General features: G+C 36.9%; 2 protein-coding genes across 15 annotated transcripts in view; one reads left to right on the top strand and one right to left on the bottom strand.

Annotated features, from left to right (window-relative positions):
* Window positions 1–6,774, bottom strand: part of PPIP5K2 (diphosphoinositol pentakisphosphate kinase 2) — an 81,107-nt gene extending 74,333 nt beyond the window's left edge. For 7 of the 10 annotated variants that reach the window (XM_063724204.1, XM_063724200.1, XM_063724207.1 and 4 more), the window contains exon 1: window positions 6,545–6,761. In XM_063724204.1, coding sequence (XP_063580274.1) covers window positions 6,545–6,620 — 76 coding nt within the window. In that variant the 5' untranslated portion in view covers window positions 6,621–6,761. Of the gene's footprint in view, window positions 1–6,544 lie in introns of all 10 variants that reach the window. The other 3 variants (XM_063724206.1, XM_063724210.1, XM_063724213.1) reach the window with 3 other exon arrangements.
* GIN1 (gypsy retrotransposon integrase 1) overlaps window positions 1–24,396 on the top strand; it is a 156,376-nt gene that overhangs the window by 117,123 nt on the left and 14,857 nt on the right. The window contains exons 1-6 of one of the 5 annotated variants that reach the window (XM_063724014.1): window positions 15,535–15,570; window positions 16,956–17,026; window positions 17,440–17,511; window positions 18,378–18,523; window positions 20,177–20,370; window positions 22,238–22,543. In XM_063724014.1, coding sequence (XP_063580084.1) covers window positions 18,385–18,523; window positions 20,177–20,370; window positions 22,238–22,543 — 639 coding nt within the window. In that variant the 5' untranslated portion in view covers window positions 15,535–15,570; window positions 16,956–17,026; window positions 17,440–17,511; window positions 18,378–18,384. 5 annotated transcript variants of the gene reach the window in all.

The raw sequence follows: 24,396 nt of genomic DNA, 5'->3' as shown, positions 1-24,396 counted from the left end.
AGTCCATGACACAATGACAGAACTAATGGTTGTAGCTCTGCAGACCTATTGGGCTGTGTTTCCTACTATTCTATGATGGTTAACATGGAGTGTCAACTTGATTGGATTGAAGGATGCAAAGTATTGATCCTGGGTGTATCTGTGAGGGTGCTGCCAAAGGAGATAAACATTTGAGTCAGTGTTCTGGGAAAGGCAGACCCACCCTTAATCTGGGTGGGCACCATCTTATCAGCTGCCAGCTCAGCTAGAATATACTACAGACAGAAAAAAAAAAAAACAAAAACGTGAAAAGGCTAGATAGACTAGCTTAGCCTCCCAGCCTGCATCTTTCTCCTGTGCTGGATGCTTCCTGCTCTTAAACATCAGACTCCAAGTTCTTCAGCTTTGGGACTCGGATTGGCTTCCATGCTCCTCAGCTTGCAGATGGCCTGTTGTGGGACCTTGTGATCAATCGTGTGACTTAATACTACTTAATAAACTCCCATTTGTAGCTATATCTATCCTATTAGTTCTGTCCCTCTAGAGAACCCTGACTAATACATAGTCTTTTCAATATAATTCTCCTACATTTTTGGAATACTTTACAAAATATGTGTGTAAGTAGAAATCAACTTTTGGGGAAAAAAAAGTATGTATCCAGTAGATTTTTTACCCCAAGGGTATGAATTAATGACTGGTCTGTCCCCTTTTGTTAACTTACTCAAGTTCTGTTTAAGTCTGTAATGCTGTATGAAGTATATAGATACATGTCCCTCATTTAATTATGACCTTAGGTCTGAAACATGTCTCATTCATTCATTTGGTGAGGGACTAGGTAAATCAACAAATAAATACATGTTAGAAAGACCTCTTTAATAAGGTGACATTTAAATATAAATTTAATTTAAATGAGAAACCAACCATGGGGTTATATGGTGTGAACATTCCAGGTAAGAAACATCAAGTATAAAGCCTCTAAAGCAGAAGTATGCTTGGCATATTTCCCATGTTCTTGAAAGAGTAAGGTGGCTGGAGCAGAGCAGGCAAGCAAAGGAAAAATGGTAGAAAATCATGTCAGATAAGTGGCCAAGATGCACACAAAGGACTGAGAAGCCATAGTAAGAATTTTCAATTTGTTAAATGTGATTGCGCTGCATTTAGGGAAGCTGAGGCAGGCGGATCACTTGAGGCCAGGAGTTCAAGACCAGTCTGGCCAACATGGTGAAACCCCATCTCTGCTAAAATATAAAAATTAGCCTGGCATGGTGGCATGCACCTGTAATCCCAGCTACTCAGGAGGCTGGGGCAGGAGAATCACTTGAACCCTGGAGGTGGAAGTTGCAGTAAGCTGGGATTGCACCACTGCACTCCAACCTGGGCAACAGAGTGAGACTCTGTCTCAAACAAACAAGAAAATAGAAGGAGATGAAATACAGACAAGTTATACAGACAGTTATTTTGAAGAGTTTATAAAAGATGGACAGAGGAATTGGAACTCTAAAGGACATAAAGTGAAGGAAGACTTTCTTTTTTTTTTCTGTTATTCCACTTTAGTATATGAGAGATACTTAGAGATGTCATTAAAAAAAAAAAAAAAAAACTGAACAGGCTAGTGGTTAAGAGCATGGATTCAGGGGTTAAAATACCTGGGTTTAAATCCTGACTGACTTCAATTAGCTGATCTTGAGCAAGTGAGTTAACTTCTTATGGCCTCAATTTCCTCATCTGTAAATTGTACACAGCTCATAGGTCATTTTAATGATTTTATATACAAGATAATATACTAAGAGTGCTTGTATCCCAACGTCTAGGCTATACTCCACACCACTTAAATCAAAATGATTGAGAGTAGAGTTCGGGTAATTTTAAGGCTTCCCAGGTAATTCCAATGTGTAGCCAAGTTTGAGAACCAGTTTTTGAAAACAAGTACTATAGGAAATTTCCTATAATAAAAAGAAGATAAAACTGATGAAGCAGAATTTTTGTCTTCCTGGTGGTTGGCACATCTCAAGTATCCAATAAGATACTCCTCTACAAAACTTCCCTTAACAATTTACAAGACCTCTTCTCTGAATCATTCGTTTTGACATTTGGTCACATACAACCTTATTATTTAACAGCTTGGGTTATGTATATCCCTCCAAAACATAAATCTCAAGGGAATGAACATTTATTAGGCACTGTTACCTAGTAAGTACCTTACTTGTAAATTCAGAGCCTCCCAACCTGTTGTCTCACCATAAATGAATTGTAAGTATGCCAAGAAATTAATTGCCTCAGCCTTTAAGGCAGCTGTTATACCCTGGCCAGTTGCTTCCAGTAGCACTCACTTCAGTTTCCCCAGGATACTGTACAAATACTACCATTTTCTAGGTATGCCTTAATATGAAAAAAGTTGGGAAGAAATTACTTACTACTTTGTGATTTAACAATCTCACAGCCATCCTGGAATTAGGAATATATTCTTCATTTTACAAATGTTTTATGTATGTAGATATGTGTCCATTTTGTCATTATAAATTAAGACTTGAGGCTCAGAAAGTTCAAGTAATTTGATCATCATCACACAGCCAATAAGGGTTGCAAATGGAAGTCAAACCCAGGTCTGTTTAAACCAAAGGCCATTATACTAAAAAGCAAAAATAAGGACTCCACAGTCCTTATGACAGCATGGCAAATATAAATTCTCAGAAAACTAAAAATATAAAATAAATTCAAATACATTTCTGTCACCTAAGTAGGATATATGTCGTAGTACAAGAGGAGATTTTTTTTTTTTTGAGACGGAGTCTCGCTCTGTCCCCAGGCTGGAGTGCAGTGGCACGATCTCGGCTCACTACAAGCTCTGCCTCCTGGGTTCACACCATTCTCCTGCCTCAGCCTCCCAAGTAGCTGGGAGTACAGGCACCCGCCACCACACCCGGCTAATTTTTTGTATTTTTAGTAGAGACGGGGTTTCACCGTGTTAGCCAGGATAGTCTCGATCTCCTGACCTCGTGATCCTCCCACCTCGGCCTCCCAAAGTGCTGGGATTACAGGCGTGAGCCACCGCACCCGGCCAAGATGAGATTTTATGAGCATCAAAAGAGATGCAGGACATTCAAAATGGTTTGTGTTATTTCACTTAAAACCCTGATAACTGAACCAAGTACAGTTTATACATATAGCACTTCCATATTATTCAGCATTTTGATCAATGTTCAGTCATTAATTTCAACATATGCTAACTGTCTGGGCGTAAAGATACATATACTATTCAAATATTAGTGTTGAACCTTACTTTATTTTTAGAATTCCTTCTACAGCAATGGTCCCAAAATGGACTGGTTACATCAGAATTATCTGGTAGACTTGTAAAAACAGAAGTTACTGGGCTTATCACAGATTAGGAATTCCTAAACAGTAATTCTTAACTAGAAAAACTGTATTTTTACAAATGGATGAGCAGCCAGGTTTGGGAATCTATCTGGACAAAAGACAAATATCCCTTAAACCTGATTTCTAAATCTGAAATGAGTGTTATGCTACTAAAAATGTCCACACTCAATGCAGTAGTTCTCAAACATTAGCATGCAACAGAATCACCTGTAGGGCTTGTTAATACTAAACTCAAAACTCTGGGGGTGGGGCCCAATATTTTGCCTTTCCAAAAGTTCCAAGGTGATGCTGATGTTGCTCGTCGTCTTGGAATCACACTATGAGAACAATTGCTCTAGACTCAAAACTGGGTTTGAAAACTTTTTCTGCAAGTTGCTCAGCTGTGTCCTTAGTCCAGTTATTGAACCTCTCTAGTCATTATCTGTAAAATGGGATTATGAAACTCATATATTGTTTTGACAATTACAATACAGATGCCACAGCAAATAGCCACATATTAAGCACTCAGTAAATGTTAGATGTTTAATATTTTGTTAAATGTTGTTATGACAGTTTTCTAGCAAATTTAATTGGCAAGGAACAAATATAAATAACTCAATTTAGAATGTATCTACTTACCTCTTGTCTAATGAAGCTACAGAGACTCCCCTTTGCCACTGCTGTTGTTGGAGACCTCTTTACACCTTTTCTAGTCTTACCACACTGCTTGAGACTATCATGAACACTACTGCCTGAGATAATCATCTCTTCCATACCTTTACTGGTCACGGCCAGAGCTACCTGATCCTCAAAATAACACCCTGGATCATCCATCAGTCCCACCTAGTATTCAGACCTCCCTTACCTGAACTTAATATTTCCAAGCCATCATTGTAGCCCTTTTCATGGGTTCCCTCAGGAGTCCAACTATAAATTAGTAAATCTCTGCTCTCAAAATCAGAGGAAATGGGAGCTCCTGCTCCTACTGCTCAGCCTGAACACAAACACATAACCAGTTTTCCTGAAATTCCAAAAGCATTTTCCAATGGAAACACTGTTATAAATGGTATCTCCTTTCCACTAATAGTACATCCATGTAATAGAGAATAAATAGGCTTCTGCAGGCTGGCAAAGGCAACCTGGCTTATTTATAAGATTACACAAAAAAAGCCTATTCCAAGTTCCACACAACCTTCTTGTTGATTTCTTTTTCCTTCTTCAAACTTTCATTTAATATCTTTTTGCTGAACCTGCATTTCCTTCTGCCTGGAATTCACTGCTCTCCTTGAAAGTTCCTATCCCCCATTCAAAAACCAACTGGAAGGTCTTCAGTGAAGGTTTTCCTGAGAACTATCACACCTCTGTTAGACCCCAAATACACATAAAAACCCTCTCCCATCTTCTATGTTCTGCAGCATTTTGGATCTATCTTTTCACTTATCTGTTTCCATCAGGGTTGGGTTTTTTCCTCCCCAACTTTTTATTAGGAAAAATTTCAAATATTCAGAAAAGTTGAAAGAACAGTTTGTTAATCATCTATATGCCCACCATTATATTCACAATTGCCAACATTTTGCCATATTTGCTATTTATACACACAGACACATACACACACATACACTTGCTGTACCATTTGAAAGTACTAGATATCAACACACTTCAACTCTAAGTACTTTAGTATGCATCTGCTAAAAATAAGAACATCTTCCTACATAACCACAATTCCTTTCCACATGAGAAAATTAATAGTCCATAACATTGTCTATATTGTGGTTGCATGGGAGCTTTTAAAGAACGAGGACCTCTATATATTCCCACTACTTAACTTGGTTCATAGCACTTATTTGGGTAATCAACAGATGTTCTACCAATTGTTCAGTTTAATACTCTCACAACAACTACTCTGAAAGTCATATGAATTTAAAATTTAAAACAGCAACCTTTGATTTTAAAATTTTCTGCAAGTCAGTTTAGTCATTTGCTTTAAATAAACCTGTGCTGCAGTAAGTACAGTATTCTGGGTTCTGCACTACTTAATTCTGCATCACCATGCTCCATAAAGACAGAGGTCATGTCTAACTTTTGTCAGACATATAAGTAGGTACACCAAAATTTTTTAAATGAATGAATACTTTCAGACACTGAAAATGTTAGTGAAGAAATTGAAATCGAGGAAGAACAGGACGGGACAATAGAATACAGATTTTGAAGGCAGACAGATCTGGTTTTTAACACAGATTCAAACGTTTACTTATAACAAACGTTTAATAGAGCAAGTTGCTTGACTGCTCAAAGCCTCAATTTCTAACTCTGTAAAATGGTGATAATAATGTAACATACGTACCTGGAATTGTTGAGAGGAATAAATGACAAAATATGTAAAGCACTCGGCACACATAAGACTCAGTTAATGGCAACTATCATTATTATTTTATCTGAGACAAAAAAAAATTATCTATTTCATTAAAGAATTCCCAATAGCAAAACAAAATCCTGTCCCAGTGTAGAGCGAGGATTTTACGTGCTAAGGTCAGCTATGCTTCCAACTTCCACAGTTAAGCCTTCCAGCAAGACAACTACTACCCAAAGGACTCCAAGAGTCGCAATCTCCCAGGAAGTGGTCGAGAACCTCGTGAATGAGATCCAGGGATCATCACCCTGGCCCCTTCTCCTTCAAGGCACGGAAGGCTGCAACGCCCTCCAAATGATGAGGTGCGGCAGTGACCTGCAGCCTCAGTCCCTACTATGAAAAGCTGCAACACATGAGGCTTTTGTTCTTTTAAAGTGGGTGTGGGGTTGACAGAGAGAGGGATAAAGACTAAGGAAGAAAATTTTTGAAAAAGCCACCTCTACCCACAGCAGTCCCATAACTCGAGGCTAATCACTTCGGTGGAGCCAAGCACAACGTGGGGTAGAAGCTCGGCGGTTCCCTTTTAGCTGAGCTTCAATTTCTGGCGTCTCGAACCCAAGAAATGAAAAAGGGAAACCATGGGGGAGCAGGAGGAGAAATCAAGGCGCGAAAGGACCCTCAAAGCTGTACTGTCACTCCACGCCCAGGCTGTCATTCTCTACAGCACATGCCCCTCGGTGGAGCACGTGTTTAGGGTCTGCAGAACACAGGAGACAAAGCAGAAGCCCAGCAGCCGCCTCAACCCTGGTATGATCAGGTTCCGCATCTCCGGTTCTCCTCCGGTTTTGGGGCCCTCACCTGCCACGAATGCGGTCGTCACGCGAGCAGTTGTGAGATGGTCAGGCCCATTCAGGTCTAGGTTACCCCCTTTCATCCCGGAGGCAGGGGTGAGGTGTTTGTCAAGAGACTTCAGTTGTAGGCGTGGACGTAGGCTACTTCCTTCAGTAACAGCTATACGGCCACATAAGGGAACCTCAGACTACTACACCTCAGGAATCTCCGTCACGCCTCTTCCCCGCCCTCCTCGGGTCTCACGCCGAAACCTCACCGGGCGGAACGATTTCCGGCAAGAGCCAAACGATGCGTCCTAACCTTTCTGACCGTGGTTCCAAGGCTTCCCAAAGGAGTGGCCTCTAAAGAACCCGGGTAGTTCCGCTTCCGGCAGCGCGAGATAAATCACGAGAGGAAGCTTAAATCTGTCGTTTGAATTTAGGACCACCTCGGTGAGTGGTCGTTCTGGTGTGCTGTGTCATACCTACTGTTTTTTAAAGTGAGGTGTAACCCGACAGTAATTTCAAAACCATTCGCCTCGACCGGCCTAAGGAAGGGTTTAATTGAGTCTGTGGGGAGATTTTGCGCAGGCGCCTTTGAGATAGGAGGGCCTTGGGCGTTGCGATGTCCTGCGCTAGCTGAGCAGAAAGGGCGAGTGCTGTTTCGGGCCTGGGGAGGTGCCTACTGGGTGTAATTGAGTTTTACGAAATGACCATTTTCCTGCTGATTCTGAGTGTGGTTGGACCTTGCCCTTGAGATTCCGTTAACGAGTCGCCAAAAGCTTAGGAAATACTCCCTCACAGCGTTTGAGACTCTAAGCACATATGACCGGCGTTGAAGAATTCTTCCCATTACTTTGATCAGTCATTTAATCAGAAATTTTGCCCCAAATTTAAATACGTGGCGGGGAGAAACGTGAGGTCAAGAGGGAGTCCTGTCACGTAGTTTTAAAAGAAAAATGTCCACTTTATCACAGTGTAGGTTTTTCTTAAATGGGCATTTCTGAACCAAAGTAGATACTTTTTAAAGTGGAAATGCATTTATCCCATGTGGCTTCATTTGGATGCATATGGCGATGAAGGCATTTTTTTGTTAAATGAATTTGTACTCTGAAGTGAACCAGATTACAGAGAAGTGTATTTAAATTTACAAGTCCTTGATGTTGCATAAAATTGTGCGTGTCCATTTTTTGGAGCTTAGAATAATTCAAATGTCAGAATTCCGATCCAAGTTAACGTGTTGATTGAAAATTGCAGATTTTAAAATGGAACTAGCGGGTATTATAACCTTTTAGGGGCTTAAATTGGTAGCTTTGTTTTTAACCCTTGGTGAAACAGTTAAGTCCTAATCTTGACATAATACCTAACTGCCTTACTTTATTGAACACAAAATTACCAAAGGAATTAAGCAATGAGTTGATTTTATTTGCTGTTATGGAGGGGACAAAGTGTATAAAGCTTAATCAAATGTGACCCTGACATTCCTCTTGCAAAACTACAAGTTGTAATCAATCACTTTCATTTTTTCTTATTCCTACATGTTTAAGTACATAAGTAATGATTTTAAGAGAAATTCTTGAAAATATGAGCATATCCAAAGAAGTCCCAGGACAGTCTTTCTTTATGTAGTTGAAACCACTTAATCCCCCTTGTAAATGATACCTTTACTTAGCAATCTGTGTATAAGAAGATATTTATATTTGTCTCGAATATTACAGTTTCAAGCTATTTTCTCGTATTAACTACTTTTCAAATACGTTGTTTCTAGGGACCAAGTAGTGTATATATGGGCTTTGAAAAAAAGAAAACCAAACTTTCTTTTATGTTACTTTTGTGTATGAACACCAATTATTAGCAGTAAAACTTTTAACTACTTCAAAGGCTATGCTTTTTGTGAACTGAGTTTTCCTTCTTAGGCATTTTCTATTTCTCCTTGTCATCTGTCTCTACCTCCAGAACCAGCAGTTTGTGAACTGCATTAGACTGTTAATATCGTTATAAAAGGATACAACTCCTGAGTCCTCTGATTTTCTTCTTAGCAGTAAAGCTTTATAAACATTGCTATAAGGTATTAATACCATTAATGAAAGAGATTTTAAAATATTTTTTCATGTAGATGAAGATTTTGGGAAAAGAAAGGGTTCTCTGTTACTTTAAACAGCCTGATATGGATGATAATACTTAGATATGATAATAATTATACATTACCATATACAAAGGACTTTTAAGTCCATTATCTTCATCCTCGTAATTGCAAAAAAGGAATAGATATTATGTCCTTTTCCAAACATAGATATTAAGGCTTAAGTCTATACCTTCTTAGACACAGTTTACTTATAGTGCCATGTATGTGAAAGTGAACTGTAATGTTTTCAAAAGTGAAATAATTTACCTCTGGAATATTTGCTATAATTTTTAATTCTCCTTTCAGGAAATGCAAGTAATTCTTTATTCATTCACAAATAGTTGAGTGTCCACTGTGTTCTGAACATTATGTTAAACAATGTAAACATAAAAAATTAATAAGCTCTTTCCATTCCTCATTTATAATCTAAATTATTGATTACAAAAATCACTTTATAATTTGTGTAACAGAGGGCTGAACCAAGTATTATAAAAGCTAAGGATAACAAGTAATTGACTTATTGGTATAGCAGGGGGGAAAAGCGTGAAATTTGAAGTAAGAGACACCAAGTTACAAGTGTCAGCGCATGTACTCACTTTATTACCTTGAGTAAATTGGACAATCTTTGAACCTCCATTTTCCTACCTGTAAAATGGATATAAAACTAATACCTACTTCATGAAGTATTGTGAGGATTATCATAGTAAAATACTGCGTAACTATTTGCAGCTGTAGTCGTGAGTCACTTAACAATGGAATAAATTCTGAGAAATGCTTTGTTAGGCAGTTTCAGCATTGCACGAATACAGACTCTACCTACATGAACCTAGATGGTATGTGTGTGTGTGTGTGTGTGTATATATATATATATTTTTTGTTCATATAGAAAACCAAATGTCCCTGCACATTATTGGGTATCATTTATTTCTCCTACTTGATCTGCAGTGCTAATATCAAATGACCTATATCAGGTTCTATATATGCTCTGATATCATCTTACGGGACCAATAGACAGTCCATCCTTGACCAAAACATTCTTATGCAGTACAATTGCATTGGCAATTGTTTTTAAAATTTTTAATTTTTTAAAATTATTTCCTCTTCCTATACTTTTGGCTTTTCCAGATGTCATATAAACAGAAATATAAAATATATAGCCATTTGTGTCTGCCTTATTTCACTTAGCATAATGATTTTGAGATTTATTCATATTGTTAGTTCTATTTATAGTTTGTTCCTTATCAATCTTTAGTAGTATTCCAGTATGTACATCTACTATAATTTGTTTATCCATTCACCAGTTGATGAACATTTGTTTTCAGGTTTTGGCTGTTATGAATAAAACGTCTAGAAACATACACTTACAGGTTTTTAGGTGTACATATTTTCTTTTGGGTTGGTATCTAAGATTGGTATTGCTGGACCATATGGTAAATTGTTGTTTAACTTTATAAGAAATTGCCAAACTGTTTTCCAACGTGTTTACATCATTTTCTGTTATCACCAGTAAGAGCATCCTTAGTAGTACCTAGTACTGTTAGGTTTTGTTTTATTTTTGTTGTTGTTAGTGTGTAGTCATATCTTATTGTGGTTTTAATTTGCATTTTTTCATTGTCTATTGATGTTGAGCATTTTTTCATGTGTTTATTTGCTAATCGTATCTCTTTGGTGAAGTGTCTGTATTTCCAGGTTTTAAATTGGGTTTTTTGCTTTCTTGTTAAGCTTCGAGAGTTCTTTATAAATTCTAGATGAAAGTTATTTATCATATATATGTATTGCAGATATTTTATCCCAGTTTTATTTCTCTTTTTTTTTAGCAGTTCTTTAAAGAATAAAAAATTTAATTTTTTCTTTATGCATAGGTGCTTTTTCTTTGCTGTCTAGGAAGCCATTACTCAACCTAAGCTCACAAAGATTTTTGTTGTTGTCTTCTATAAGTTGTATAGTTTTAAGTTGTACAGTTAGATCTGTGACCCATCATGAACTAATTTTTACATATCATTTGAGGTATGAATTTGAGGTTCATCTTTTTTCAAAGGATGTTTAATTGTTACAGCATTTGTTGAAAAGATTATCCTTTCTTCATTGAATTACCTTGGCACCTTTGTTGAAAATCAGTTTACCATAACTGAGTGGCTGTTTCTGGCACTATTCTGTTCGATAGATTTAAGGCTGTCATTTTGCCATTATAACACAGTCTTGATTACCATAGTAGTATAGAAAGTCCTGAAACCAAATAATGTGAAATTCTTCAACTATATTCATTTCTCAAAGTTGTTGTAATTATTCTGAGTGCTTTAGCTTTCCATATCAATTTTAGAATCAGGCTGTCAGTTTCTGCAAAAGAGCCTGAGGGTTCCTGATTGGTACTGCATTGAATCTATAGATCAATTTGGAGAAAATTGGCATTTTGTCTCACTTTTTCTCAGAGGTAGAGGGGGAGTTACTCCAGCTTTCTGCGTTCTAGTCAGAAGCCTATATGGGAATGTTTAGTGGTATTTCAGAAAGAAATAATTTTCTTCCATGATTATATTCACTATAATATCTTTATTGGAAGAGATCACAGGACGAATCCCTCTATTTGTGAATTGGATGTCATCCCCTTCTGCCATCTCAGGACATTATACCATAATTTTTTTCTCCTCTGTTTTCAGTGGTCTTTCTAGAAGCCCTTCCATTAGCATTAAACTTTTTGGGTTACTCCCTTGTTGAAAGCAAAACAATCTTGTTTAAAAAAAATTGTTTTAATTGTAGTAAATCACACATAACACGAAATTTACCATCTTAACCATTTTAAGTGTACAGTTCAGTGGCTTTAAGTACATTCACATTGTTTTACAACTATTACCACCATCCATCTCAAGAGCTCTTTTCATTTTGTATAACTGAAACTCTTGACCAGTTAAACAATAACTCTTCCATTCTCTCCTCCTCACCCCCTGTTCTATGCAACCGTCATTATTCTTTCTGTCTGTATGTATTTGACTACTCTGACTACCTCATATAGGTGGAATCATACAGTATTTGTTTGTGATTGGTTCATTTCACTTAGCTTAATGTCCTCAAGATTCATCCATGTGGTAACATGTGTCAGAATCTCCTTCCCTTTAAAGATGTGTGAATATATACACTATATTTTGTTTATCCATTCAGCCCTTGATGGACACTTGAGTTGCTTCCATCATTTGGCTGTTGTGGGTGATGAGGCTATGAACATAGCTGTCAAAACTTTTAACCCCACTAGAATGTAAACTCAATGAAGGTCAAGAGAATCTACATCTTGTTTATTATCCTGTCTCCAATGTTGTAACTGGCACATAGCAGTTACTCAGTAACATTTTTTAGATCAATGAATGAACCTTATATCTGTCTCTGGCAACTATCTTGTAGCTCCTTGCCTTTATAGCTAAGCTCATGTTTCTAAATCCACTTTCTGACTTTCCATTCATTCCTTGTGTCATTTCAGTCTGGTTGCCAACCGCCCTGCTATACTGTAACTATACTGTATACTGTTGCCAAAACCACTAGCTACATTATGGTTCTTATATCACTTAGCCTGTCTGTGTACTTCTAAGAACTCTGTATTTCCCAGACTTCTGTTACCAGAACCTCTTCTGGCTTTTTTCCTGTTTCTCTGGCTATTCTCATGTCCCTAAAGATTTATAATATATTTGGGAGAGGGACATATAAACTAATATATTCAATACAGTGTTTCAGATTTTATGATAAAGATTGATACATATTACTGTGAATGTACCAAGGAGGGTGTGCACAATTCTCCCTGAAATTGGAGATGTGGTCAGAAAGGATTCATGGATGAATGAACTCATTAATGTGAACGTTGAAGGATAAGGATATGTCCACTGCACTTCCTACTCTGTACACTTTCCATTTGATCCTTCTTCCATTGCCTTAATTTCACCTACTTTTTACATGCCGAGTTCATCCATGAAGAATAGAACCTGCTTAATATTGTCATCTTTCTCCCTAAGCCAGAGCTTCAGACAGAGGTGGTCCCAGATTCTTCTTTGTGTTTACTCCACACATCTAGTCAGTCACAGTTCTTATATAATGTATCTATCCATTTATACTGACACTGCTTTGGCTCAGAATTTCCTCATTTCTTGCTTTAATTATACAGTAGTTTCCTAGCTGACTGGTACAGGTATTCCTGTCTCTACCCCAATCTCTATTCCATATTGATGCACAATACACTTTATAGAATAGAAATCTAATCTTGTAACTCCAACTCATTCTTAAAATTTTAAGTTATTCCAGGTTGGAGTGGTTAGAAGACACTCTGTAGGAAATGACACCTAGCCAGAGTTTTGAAAGATGATGAGGGGCTGGAGAAATAGCAATAAAGTTCATTCCAGGCAAAAGTATCAATGAAAAGGTGTGAGCACACTGCATGGGATGGTTGAAGAACTGTGGTTATTTTTTGAATTGAGAATGCCAAGAGAAAAAGATGGAGAGATTGATAAAAACCGTATCTTATAAAGCCTGTATACTGGCAGAGGTATTTAGATATCATTAGTGCCATGGTCTTAATGGTTGTATTCTCCCAAAATTCCTATGTTGAAATCCTAACCACCAAGGTGATGGTATTAAGAGGTTGGACCTTGGGGCTGGGTGTGGTGACTCACACCTGTAATCCCAGCACTTTGGAAAGCTAAGGTGGGTTGATCACTTGAGGTCAGGAGTTCGAGACCAGCCTGTTCAACATAGTGAAATCTCATCTCTACTAAAAATATAAAAATTAGCTGGGCATGGTGGCCTGCACCCATAGTCCCAGCTACTCGGGTGGCTGAGGAACAAAATTTGCTCGAGCCTGGGAGGCAGAGGTTGCAGTAAGCTGAGATCATGCCACTGCACTCCAGCCTGCGCAACAGAGCGCAACTCTGTCTCAAAAAAAAGAAAAAAAAGAGGTGGAACTTTGGGGAGGTGACTTGATCATGGGTCAGAGCTCTCATTAATGGGATTAGTGCCTGTATTTTAAAGAGTCTGAGAGAAACCCCTTCCCCCTGCCCTCATGTGAAGTTACAGTGAGAAGACAGCTGCCTATAAGAAAGTGAACCCTCAGTAGACACTATATTTGCTGGCATCTTGATCTTGTACTTCCTAGCCTTCAGAACTGTGAGAAAGAAATTTCTGTTTATAAGCCATCCAGTTTATGGTATATTTGTTATAGCCGCCCAAGTGGACTAAAACAATCAGGAATGGCAAAAGGTATATTTCGAGTTAAGTGAATATTTTGATAAGATTTGTGTTTTAGTGTGACCTCTGTGACTGCAGTGAGGACAGGGACTATAATAGAGACAGAGGAGGCAAGGTCAGATAGAAGGTGAGTGTGAGCTAAGGCAGTGGCAATGGAATAAAGTTCAAGGTTCTACCTCATCCACAATCAGTGCTTTTCCTCCTTTTCCAGGTGAATCTGGGTCTCTACACATCTGTTTTGATAGTACTCTTTGCATATATCTGTTACAACACCACTCTAAACTATATAAATGCTGATTTATTCCTCTTTTCCTCTCATTTATACCATAAGCTCTGTGAGGACAGGGATTTCATTTTATTTAACTTTGTATTAGTATCATCTAGTATATATAAGGGTTTAAGAGCTCAGTAACTGAATGAGCAAATTCAAGGTTATATGGATGAACAGGCAAAAAACTATGAAAAAGGGTAAAACATGGAAGTTCTACAGTAGGCACAAAGAAGATTAGGAGAGGTCAAGATCACTTTAGATTCAGAGATCATGGAACGTTTGCTTCATTGAGGTGCTAGAGCTTGATTTTGAAAGATGGGTAAGGCTTAATCAGGTGGAAGGATATACCATTTAGGGGAAAATGATGTAAACCAAGGTATAGAGAATGGTTGGGGATATGGCCATGGGTATACAAAGGAAAGTAGTGAGAGAAGAAGCTGTATTATGTCCTGCCAGGTTGTAGAGGGTAGGCTAAATAGTCTAGACCTTAGCCACTAAGTGGAAGATAATGCCCACAGGCAGTCTCATGGTGTCCACCCTGTCAAGTAAATCATTTGGAAGATAAAAATATGCTAGGGATAGTCTAAATTAAAGTTTCAAGGTGACTGTGTCAGACAAATAACTACACCTTTAAGTCTTAGTTCTGTTGTGGAGCCAAGACAACTCACCCATATAAAAATGAAAATAATACACTTGTGAAAGCATTTGTGAAATATGAAAATCTGTAGGAAATAGATGGTTTTTATGTCTTCTCCCAATGATGTTTATGTCCCTCTCCCTAACATAGATATATGTTAGTCTTCTCCCACTACTTTGATGAGAAAAAAACAAACCAAAAACCTTAAAGAGCTCAGTCTCCAAGGATTTTTGTAGTGCTTTCCTTTTCTCCTTGTCCCTTTGTACTATAGGTTTACTCTGAGGAGAGCAAATTTCTCTATTTCGATCTACTTTCAATTATTCAAAAGTTAAAGATTTCAAAGCAGAGAAGTTAATTTCGTAAATAGACCTTTTCTGAGAAGTTTTTGTATATTTATTATAAATAGGAAAACCAACAGTGTCCTAATGGCACGTTAACTTAATATACTGAAGACTTCATCTTACATTAGATAGAATAATTTTCTGGTCTCTCCAGGAAGTAAATGGGTAGGGGGAGGAAGACAAGAGATGGTAGGAACTTGGAACCAAGAGGTTTTTAAATATAAAAGCAAAATACGGAAGCTACTGTGGATTTTGCAGACTCACATTTTTTTTCCAATGGCTGGTTTGTTTTCTACCAGTTCTAGTTACCCACATCCCACTGTGTTTTGGGGCCTGTACTTCCTCTAAGGTGTGAGAGTTTGGTCGTTTCCTTCTGTGGGCTTTTACAGGCCTGAAAAAGCTCCTCCCCTTTTCTTTTTAAGGTCCTTCAGGAGTTTTTGCAACCTTTACTGGTCTCTAAAAGGTAGGAAATACACAATTTTTATCTTCCTTTTATAAACCTCATCTTCCTACAGATACCATGCTCCCAACTGGCTAGGATGGGATATTTCTAGATTTTCCTTTAGATTGCTTAGATGATTTGTGACATTGATAGTTCCAAAAACTATTAAGGGAAAACTATAACAGGAGGTTATATATAGTATATTATTAATTTTACAGTATGTATAGTCTATATATCGATTTCATTTAAACTGAGAAGGGACAGGTTTCTGTCCCTTAGACTTGAAAGAATGCGTTATCACTGTAGTATAGAGATGAAAATAGAGGGCACAAGGAAAAAATGATTTTGGTTTCTTTTTTTTTTTAAGAGTCGAGGATGATTAATGCAGAGCTAGAATGATAGGCAGGCAAATGGATGGGTAGACAAACAGGTTCTATATTCCCAACTTGAAACGACACAAGGCTTCATGAATTGAAAATTGATTAGGAAGTAAAAGTTTGCCATGGAGTCCTGGCAGAAGAGAGAGTATAGTGAGGATGACGTGGAAAGTAAAGGCATCAAGAGGTCTTATGTGGCAGATTGGAGGGCAGTAGGGTGCCACTAGTGTTTCACCACAGATGGTTTGAAAAGCACTGACCTAGAGTGACATGAAACTTGGTACCAATAGAAGTGGCTACAGGATCAGAACAGAGTATACACATGGTAAAACTTCTTGATGCCTTTACTGTTTCCATTTAGTGGCTATTATGACTATAAAATATCTATGAACATTTTTGTACACATATTTTGATAGTCATAGACTCATTTCACTGGAATATAAAATTAGAATTGCCAAACCTTTAGGGTAAATTTGTGCTCAGCTTTAGAAGAAGCTCAGTTTTCCAAGGTGGTTGCAACATTTTATCCTCCCACAATGTATGAGAGTTTTGGTTGCTGCCTGTCTTCACCAACACTTGGTGTTGTCTTTGGTTTTTAATTTTAGCCTGTTCAGTAGTGTGTAATTCTAAGTCATCGTGGTTTTATTTGCATTGCCCTGTGGAATAATGATGTTGAGCACATTTTCACTTGCTTATTGACCATTGGATATTCTCTTTTATGAAATGCTGTATAAAAAATTTCCCCCCTTTTTTTGAATTGGGTTTTTGTACTTTTTGATTTTTAGAAGTTCCTTGCATACACTGGGTCTGAGTCCTTTGTTAGATATATGTATTAAAGATGTCTTCTCCCAATGCATGTCCTATGTTTTCACTTTCTTAATGGTGTCTTTCATGAGTACACATTTTTATTTTGATAAAGCCCTATTGTTAATTTTTTTTCTTTCAAGGATAGTGTTTTTTTTGTGTCTTATTTAAGAAATCTTTGCTTAGCCTAAGATTTGAAAGATCTTTTCCTATGTTTTCTTCCAGAATCATTGTCATTTATCTTTCACATTTAAGTTTATGATTTATCTGGAATTAATTTTTGTGTGAGATGTGAGGTAGGTGGTTAAGGTTCATTTTTTCCCCTAATACAGTTATCTAATTGTCCAGCATTATTTATTGAAAAGACCACCTCTTTCCTCATTGTATTGATATCTTCATTGTAAACGTATTGACTTTACATGTGTGGATGTAATTCTGGACTCCTTGTTCAATTACAGTGATGTATTTGTCCTTATGCCAACTGGCTTGTCTTATTTACTTTATTTGTATAAAAAGTCTTAAATCTCATCCATTCATCTTTGAGATGATTTAGAAACTGTGATAGGCTACATTTGTTTGGTTTGGGATACAGCCATCTATTAGAAGATGAAAAAAATCATGTATTTAATAATCAATTGGAAGTAAATTAAACTTAGAACAAACTGATTGTCTTATAATACTTTATAGAGATAATTACCCTGTTTTTTAGGTTATGATGGGACTGTGTTAACATTTCAGAACCTTTGCTTTTAAATTGACATACACTTTGTGTTAACCTAAGGTAAGAAATGTACTGTTACTCTCTCTGGAAGTTAAAAATAGATCAGAAAGACGGTTTTACATTTGCAAAGAGCTGTATCATAGGGGAAGTGAATTGATAAGCTGTTTAAGCCATGGCGATAGGCACAGTCTGTTCTGCTTTGTTCCAGCATTCTCTTTCCAGTAAATACTCTTAGTCTCATCCCTAGATCCTCCATTGGTCAGTAAACATCTTTTTTTAAATGTAATTTCAAAATTGTAAGATTTATGTCAGAATCCTAGCAGGAAACAGAAGACATTCTGGTGGGATTTTAAAGAAAATTTAATGGAGCTCCTTTCTATAGACAGTAACAAAGTAAACAACATGGCACCAGGAGACTAGCAAAAGCAAAAATAGTTACCACCTTAGGGCTGAGGTGACAAGAAGAAGAAATAACCATGAATATATTTAGAAATAATATAAAGCTATATTTCTTCTCTTATAACTTATTTATTTAAATGTCACAGGACAGGATCCTCCTGTGTTACCATCCTGTGAATGTAACATTTCAGTTGATAGCAATGAAACTTTAAGCAAACCTTTTAGAAGTGTACTGGTTCACTTCCTTTTTTCTCAGTATGTGGAAAATTTTCAGCATTTCTTATCAAATGGAAAGAGACAAGATAATTTGTCATGGGGTATATCAAAAATAGCATTTGAGTATTTTTGTTCATATACATCGCTGTTCCTTTCCTGTACTGCAATTATCTCCCTCACAAATAAATTCTGGGAATTCTCAGTTCATATGTAAATAGAAATATGACAGAAGTCTTAACTGAAATAGCAATTCAGTTAGCTTAAAATTTTTAAATATCTTTAAGTTATCTTTTTAAATACCTTTTACCTAGGTTCACAATGGTCCGTAGTGGAAAAAATGGTGACCTTCATCTTAAACAGATTGCATATTACAAACGAACTGGTGAATATCATCCAACTACACTGCCAAGTGAGAGAAGTGGCATAAGAAGAGCAGCAAAAAAATTTGTCTTCAAAGGTAAAATTAATGTTCAAAGTTTTGATTATTGAGTTGTAGATTCTTCCCCACATTCTTCTTTGTGGAAGTTTGGGAATTTCTGTAGAGTTGGTTGTTGCTAAACAATTACCAGTTGAATTGATGATCCCACTCAATCAAAAGCAAAATAAAAATTACACTCAAGCTAACTGAAGGCCAATAAGCATGAAAAGGGTGGTTTAAATTATAGACAGTATATGATACCATGAAAGAAAGCAAAACATTTTTCCAAATTAACAACTTCTGCTTTTACCCTCTCGTGGTCTCTAATGGTGTACTTTCCAGCACTGATGCCACTTTCAGTGAGGAACTTTTTTGATGCTTAATATGAAAATGTTGACAAAGTTAACTGGTTTGTTTACTAAAATGAAAACTGGAAGGAATTAACTGTATTTCTGTGATCATGTCCCCTTGACCCCCCACCACTGCCATTAAATATTCTCAGGATCACATTCATTTTAGGACCCTTGGATCTTCCTGAATAGATTACATATTTGAAAAGCAGTGGGATATTTATCTTGGAAGGCCATGATAATTTTTCCCTTTTTCCCCTTATAAAGGAGAAGAGAAGTTTGGGATGAGATAAACAACAAGTAGTCACCAGATAATTAAATGAATGTTTGTGTTATAAATGGGAATTTTGCCTCTTAGGCTTACCCCAAAGCAGGTTAATAAAACTCTAGGATAATAAATAAATGCCTGCTTGCATCTCCCTGTGTATATCCCTACCAATAACTCCCTTATATTTAAGATTAGGCAGACCTATTACCTCTTAAAGTGAGGATTCTTTCATTCATATGTTTGATAATTTATGTAACAAACGTTAACTGGGTTTCTGCTATGTGCCAGTCACATTCTAAGCCTTGGAGATATATTGACGAATAACATAGATAAGGTTCCTGCTCTTAGGTTGCTTATCTTCTAATTCTAAAAAGTAAGGAATGTTCCACTCATCAGTCGGCTTACTCATGTTAGTAGCTGAATGGTGTATTTTGGAGTTTGAATAGCTAGCCTATTCACATTGGAGAGGTAGATGGTGATTCACTTCATACCCTGGTTACTTCCTAGCTGCAGATTCTTCTCAGGTGTCTTCCTAAGGAAACAGAGAATTGTCTTGAGGATTAAAGTTTTTTCCACTTCCCTGCTTCACCGTCCCTACCTTCTCAAATATAGAAAAAGCTGAGAGAGCTGTTTGCTTGCAAAAATGCAGTGATGATAAAACATTATTTTAGAAAATTCTGTTCCAGGAAGTTGTTTCTCTGTGCATAATTTATTTGCTAATCTATGCCATTTTTAGGAGGTGGCTGCAAAATCTTCCTACTTTGAGTACTCTCATAGAGACATAATTTCATATTTCTGTACTTATTACATGCTTTGGTGAACAAGCTTGCTCTATTTATATTGATAGCTACAGAATTATAGCAGCTACTGCCCTTGCTAAGTATCTAGTAAGTGTAACAGCTAAGAACCTTTGTGTTGTAGCATCATTAAAAATAAATATTCTGTTTTAAATGCGGTAAGATATTACAAAACAAAACAAAAACCTTCATGGTTTAAACAGAAGGCTATGATTCTCTTAAAACTACATAGATCTCTAAAAATTACAATTCTATCTTTTGGTATCATTTATTCCAGAAAAAAAGCTGTTTTATGTTGGAAAAGACAGAAAACAAAATCGTTTGGTAATTGTTTCAGAAGAGGAGAAAAAGAAAGTCTTAAGAGAATGCCATGAAAATGACAGTGGAGCTCATCATGGTATATCCAGGACCCTCACTCTGGTAGAATCCAATTATTATTGGACATCTGTGACCAATGATGTCAAACAGTGGGTATGGCTTGTGTATTTAGAATATTATGAATAACGTCTTTCTGATAGATATTTAAAATTTATTATTTCTCCAGATTTATTCTGGGTATCACCTCTCATTAAGTATTTTTGGCAATCACTTAAAGGGAGTTGTATTTCACTTCACAGTTACTTTAAATCACTTAAGTATAATTTGAACAGGAAAGAAGCATTATTTAAACACTTGAAAATACCATATTTAAATAAGAGACTATTTAGAATCAGATTTGTATCATTGAACTTTTTTGTGTAGGCAGAATTTAAATGGAGCTGGAATTCATTTGACTAAATCATTACTTCTTCAATGGCAGTCATACAATGTTTTCTTAAGAAGAGAATATGTTCATAGTAAGTCAAGCCCAGTATATGCTCTCATCTTTTGTGCCTGTTCCATCCTGAGGTAGAATGTCATACATGACAGAAACCCAAAACCAAATATAACCAAAATCAAATTTTGAGGATAATGAAATAAGTCTGAGTTTTGTAACTTTATGACCCATTGGGACCTTCAACTTCTAGTAGAAAATTCACCTGTAGGAATTTTGGGTTCTTGCTGGAAGTCAGCTGATCCTACTCTTTCCAGTGTACTGTATGCCAAATGGTAGGAATTCCTTGGTATATCTGTGAGATCTCCTTAATAATTGTAGTAGTGCATCAAAAAGACTGGCATTTCAAGCATAAAGAATTAAACCAACATTTCATAAGTATAATTTGTGAGTTGTCAGTTTGTGGGTCTATTCAGGTATTCCAAAGACCTTCATAATTTACATATTTTTCCTGCCGTGCATTTTTTACAAACATTCAGTGAAATCTTTGTCAAATTGTTATCACTGGAGAATGAATATGATTTTTGGAAATAATCAGAAGTTATTTGTGATAAAATCCAACAGATAAGTTTAAATTGGAAAGTGAAAATTCTGATCAAAAGTAACTGTGACTATAATGGGATTAAATGGCTTTTAAATTTTTCTTCAGAAGCTAGTTTGAAAGTAGTTTCTAGAGTGGAATTCCAGAGATATATTGAGAACTGGCACCCATCCATAAATTGATCAGTTGATCTTGTCTCACCTCACTCAAATGAAAGCTGCAGGACAGCATGGGTTTTGTTTATGTTTATTCTTTTCCCACGATTGAGAGAAATTGTTCCATCTATACATTTTGTATGAATGAAATTATATTTCGATAAATATGGTTGGAATAGATTAATGAATAAACTTCTTAACGTGGTAACTTTAGAAGGAAACATTTTATGCATATAGAAATTATTGTAAATTTACATACTGATTTAATAGGAAACTTAAGATCTTTTTAAGTATTTAATAAATATTTATTGAATGTGAACCAGATTTATGTTCCATGTGAATAAGACCCAATAAGATGTCATTTGGTAGTATAGTCTTCCCTCAGTATATGCAAGGGATTGGTTCCAGCACCACACTCATGTAACCAGATCTACTCATACCAAAGTCCTGCAGTCAGCCCTGTGAAACTCATATATACAAGAAGTCAGCTTTCTATATACTTGAGTTTCTCATCCCTCCCTACCAATACAGTACTTTTTATTTGTGTTTAGTTAAAAAAAAAAAAAGCCATGTATAAGCTGACCTTCACAGTCCAAACCCATGTTGTTTGAGGGTCAGCTGTAGTGGCTACTACAGTTGTTTGTTGTTGTTTTATTTGTTTGTTGTTCTAAATAGGTTTAATCCAGTGATTCTCAGTCCAGAAGTTTCTCCTTCAAAACACAAAGTATACCTATTAACCATTTTAAAATTCAGATTTATAAGACTGCTTTTATATTGTGTTGAGTGTTAACATTTGTATGTGTTTTCTTTATTGTGTGCCTGTTGTAGGTATATGCTTGTCAGCATTGCCAAGTGGCAAAAAATACAGTTATTGTAGCACCGAAACAGCACCTTCTCAAGGTGGAAAATCCATGGAGTTTAGTTACTGTTGATCTTATGGGGCCTTTTCATACAAGCAACAGAAGTCATGTATATGCTGTAATCATGACAGATTTGTTCACCAAATGGATTGTGATTTTGCCTCTATGTGATGTTTCAGCATCAGAAGTTTCTAAAGCTATTATCAATATATTTTTCTTATATGGACCTCCTCAGAAAATAATAATGGACCAAAGAGATGAATTCATTCAACAGGTAAGACAAATAAACTACTTAGGTCTGGGAGCATATCTTACTTCTTTTCAGTGTCCAGAACCAGTGCCCTCTGCATTATATTACAGAATGCTTAATAAATTCAGATAAATTTCTGTAGGTATAGAGGTATGATATTAAATACTACAAGGATAGTTGTACTGGAAATTAGGAGATTAAGATTTTAATACTTACTGTGGGTTATTGTAAACCTATCTTCAGATATCCTCAAATTAAAATGAGGAGGTTGGACCAAATAATCTTTATTTACTTCTAGATTAAAAACCCATGATTGGTTGGGCCTGGCTCATGCCTATAATCCCAACACTTTAGGAGGCTGAGGTGGATGGATCACTTGAGCTCAGGAGTTCAAGACCACCCTGACAATAGGGCGAAACTCCATCTCTATAAAAAATACAAAAATTAGCTGGGCATGGTGGTGGGCGCCTGTAATCACAGCTACTCGGGAGGCTGAGGCAGGAGAATCGCTTGAACCTGGGAGGTAGAGGTTGCAGTGAGCCGAGATTGCCTCACTGCACTCCAGCCTGAGTGACAGCGAGACTCCATCTCAAAAAGAAAAAAAAAATCAGCCAGGTGTGGTGGCACGCACCTGTGGTCCCAGCTACTCGGGAGGTTGAGATAGGAGGATCACTTGAGCCCGGGAGGCGGAGGTTACAATGAACTGAGATTGTGCCACTGCACTTCAACCTGGGCAACAGAGTGAGACCTTGTCTCAAAAAAAAAAAAAAATAATAATAACACTATGATTGACAGGTAAAGGGAGACTTAAATAAATGGAAGAATACATTTTGTTCATGAATAAGAATAGTCAGTATTGAAACGTACTTTTTCCCTTGCCCTGGCCTTTTCCCAGTTAAAATTAACCTGAAAGGATAAGCAGGGGAGAATATATATGAAAACTTTTTATAAGAAATACAACTGCTAGACTTAAGGCATATGTTAAAACTTTTTGTAATTGACAGGGTACATGTTTAAGAAAAATGAGAGACAGCCAGACTTGGTTGAAAGCATCTTTGATGGCTCAGTCCAAAAGAAATACCTAAAGTTATATTAAGTAGATAGGACATGTGCCATGGCACCCCAGGATTATTCCCAGTTTCCATAATTCTCTAGGAGGACTCAGCATGTAGTCATACTCATGGCTAAGATTTATTCAACAAAGACAAAAGACACATTGGGAGAACCAGGTACAAGTTTCCAAGATCTCCTTCCCCAGTAGAGTTACACAGGACGTGTTTAATTCCTTTAGCAGAGTTGTGACAACACAGGGAAGCTCACTAGAGGCTCAGTGCCTAGGGTTTTTATTGGGGGCTGGTCACATAGGCACCTTCTACCTGGCATGTACAAAAATTCCAGACTCTCAGAAGGAAAGATTGTGTTTGGTCTTATAACCAAAATCTAAGCTCCTAGACATTAGCCAAGGTCCAACCTTGTAAGCATGCCCTTCAAAGAATAGCAGTGGCAGATCTGCTTTGTTAATATGTTAAAGTTAACTGTCAGGTTAACTGTTTTCTTCACAGGTCCATCCAAACAACTTAATAAGTATTTATGTTCTAACCACTTAGTAGCAATTTAAAATACTCATAAGTTGAAAGAAAATATATTTTTGTTTCATTCTTTTCTTTTTTTTTGAGATGGGGTCTCATTCTGTCATCCAGCCTGGAGTGCTGTGGCACCATCTTGGCTCACTGCAACCTCCACTTCCCAGGCTCAAGTGATCCTCCCACCTTAGCCTCCTGGCTAATTTTTATACCTTTTTTCTTTTAGAGACAGGTTTCACCATGTTGCCCAGGCTGGTTTCAAACTCCTGAACTCACATGATCCACCTGCCTCGA

The sequence above is a fragment of the Pongo abelii genome, chromosome 4 (assembly GCF_028885655.2).
Source record: "Pongo abelii isolate AG06213 chromosome 4, NHGRI_mPonAbe1-v2.0_pri, whole genome shotgun sequence".
NCBI lineage: Eukaryota > Metazoa > Chordata > Mammalia > Primates > Hominidae > Pongo > Pongo abelii.
Note: the sequence above shows the minus strand (reverse complement) of the source record. Positions and strands in the feature narration are given on the sequence as shown.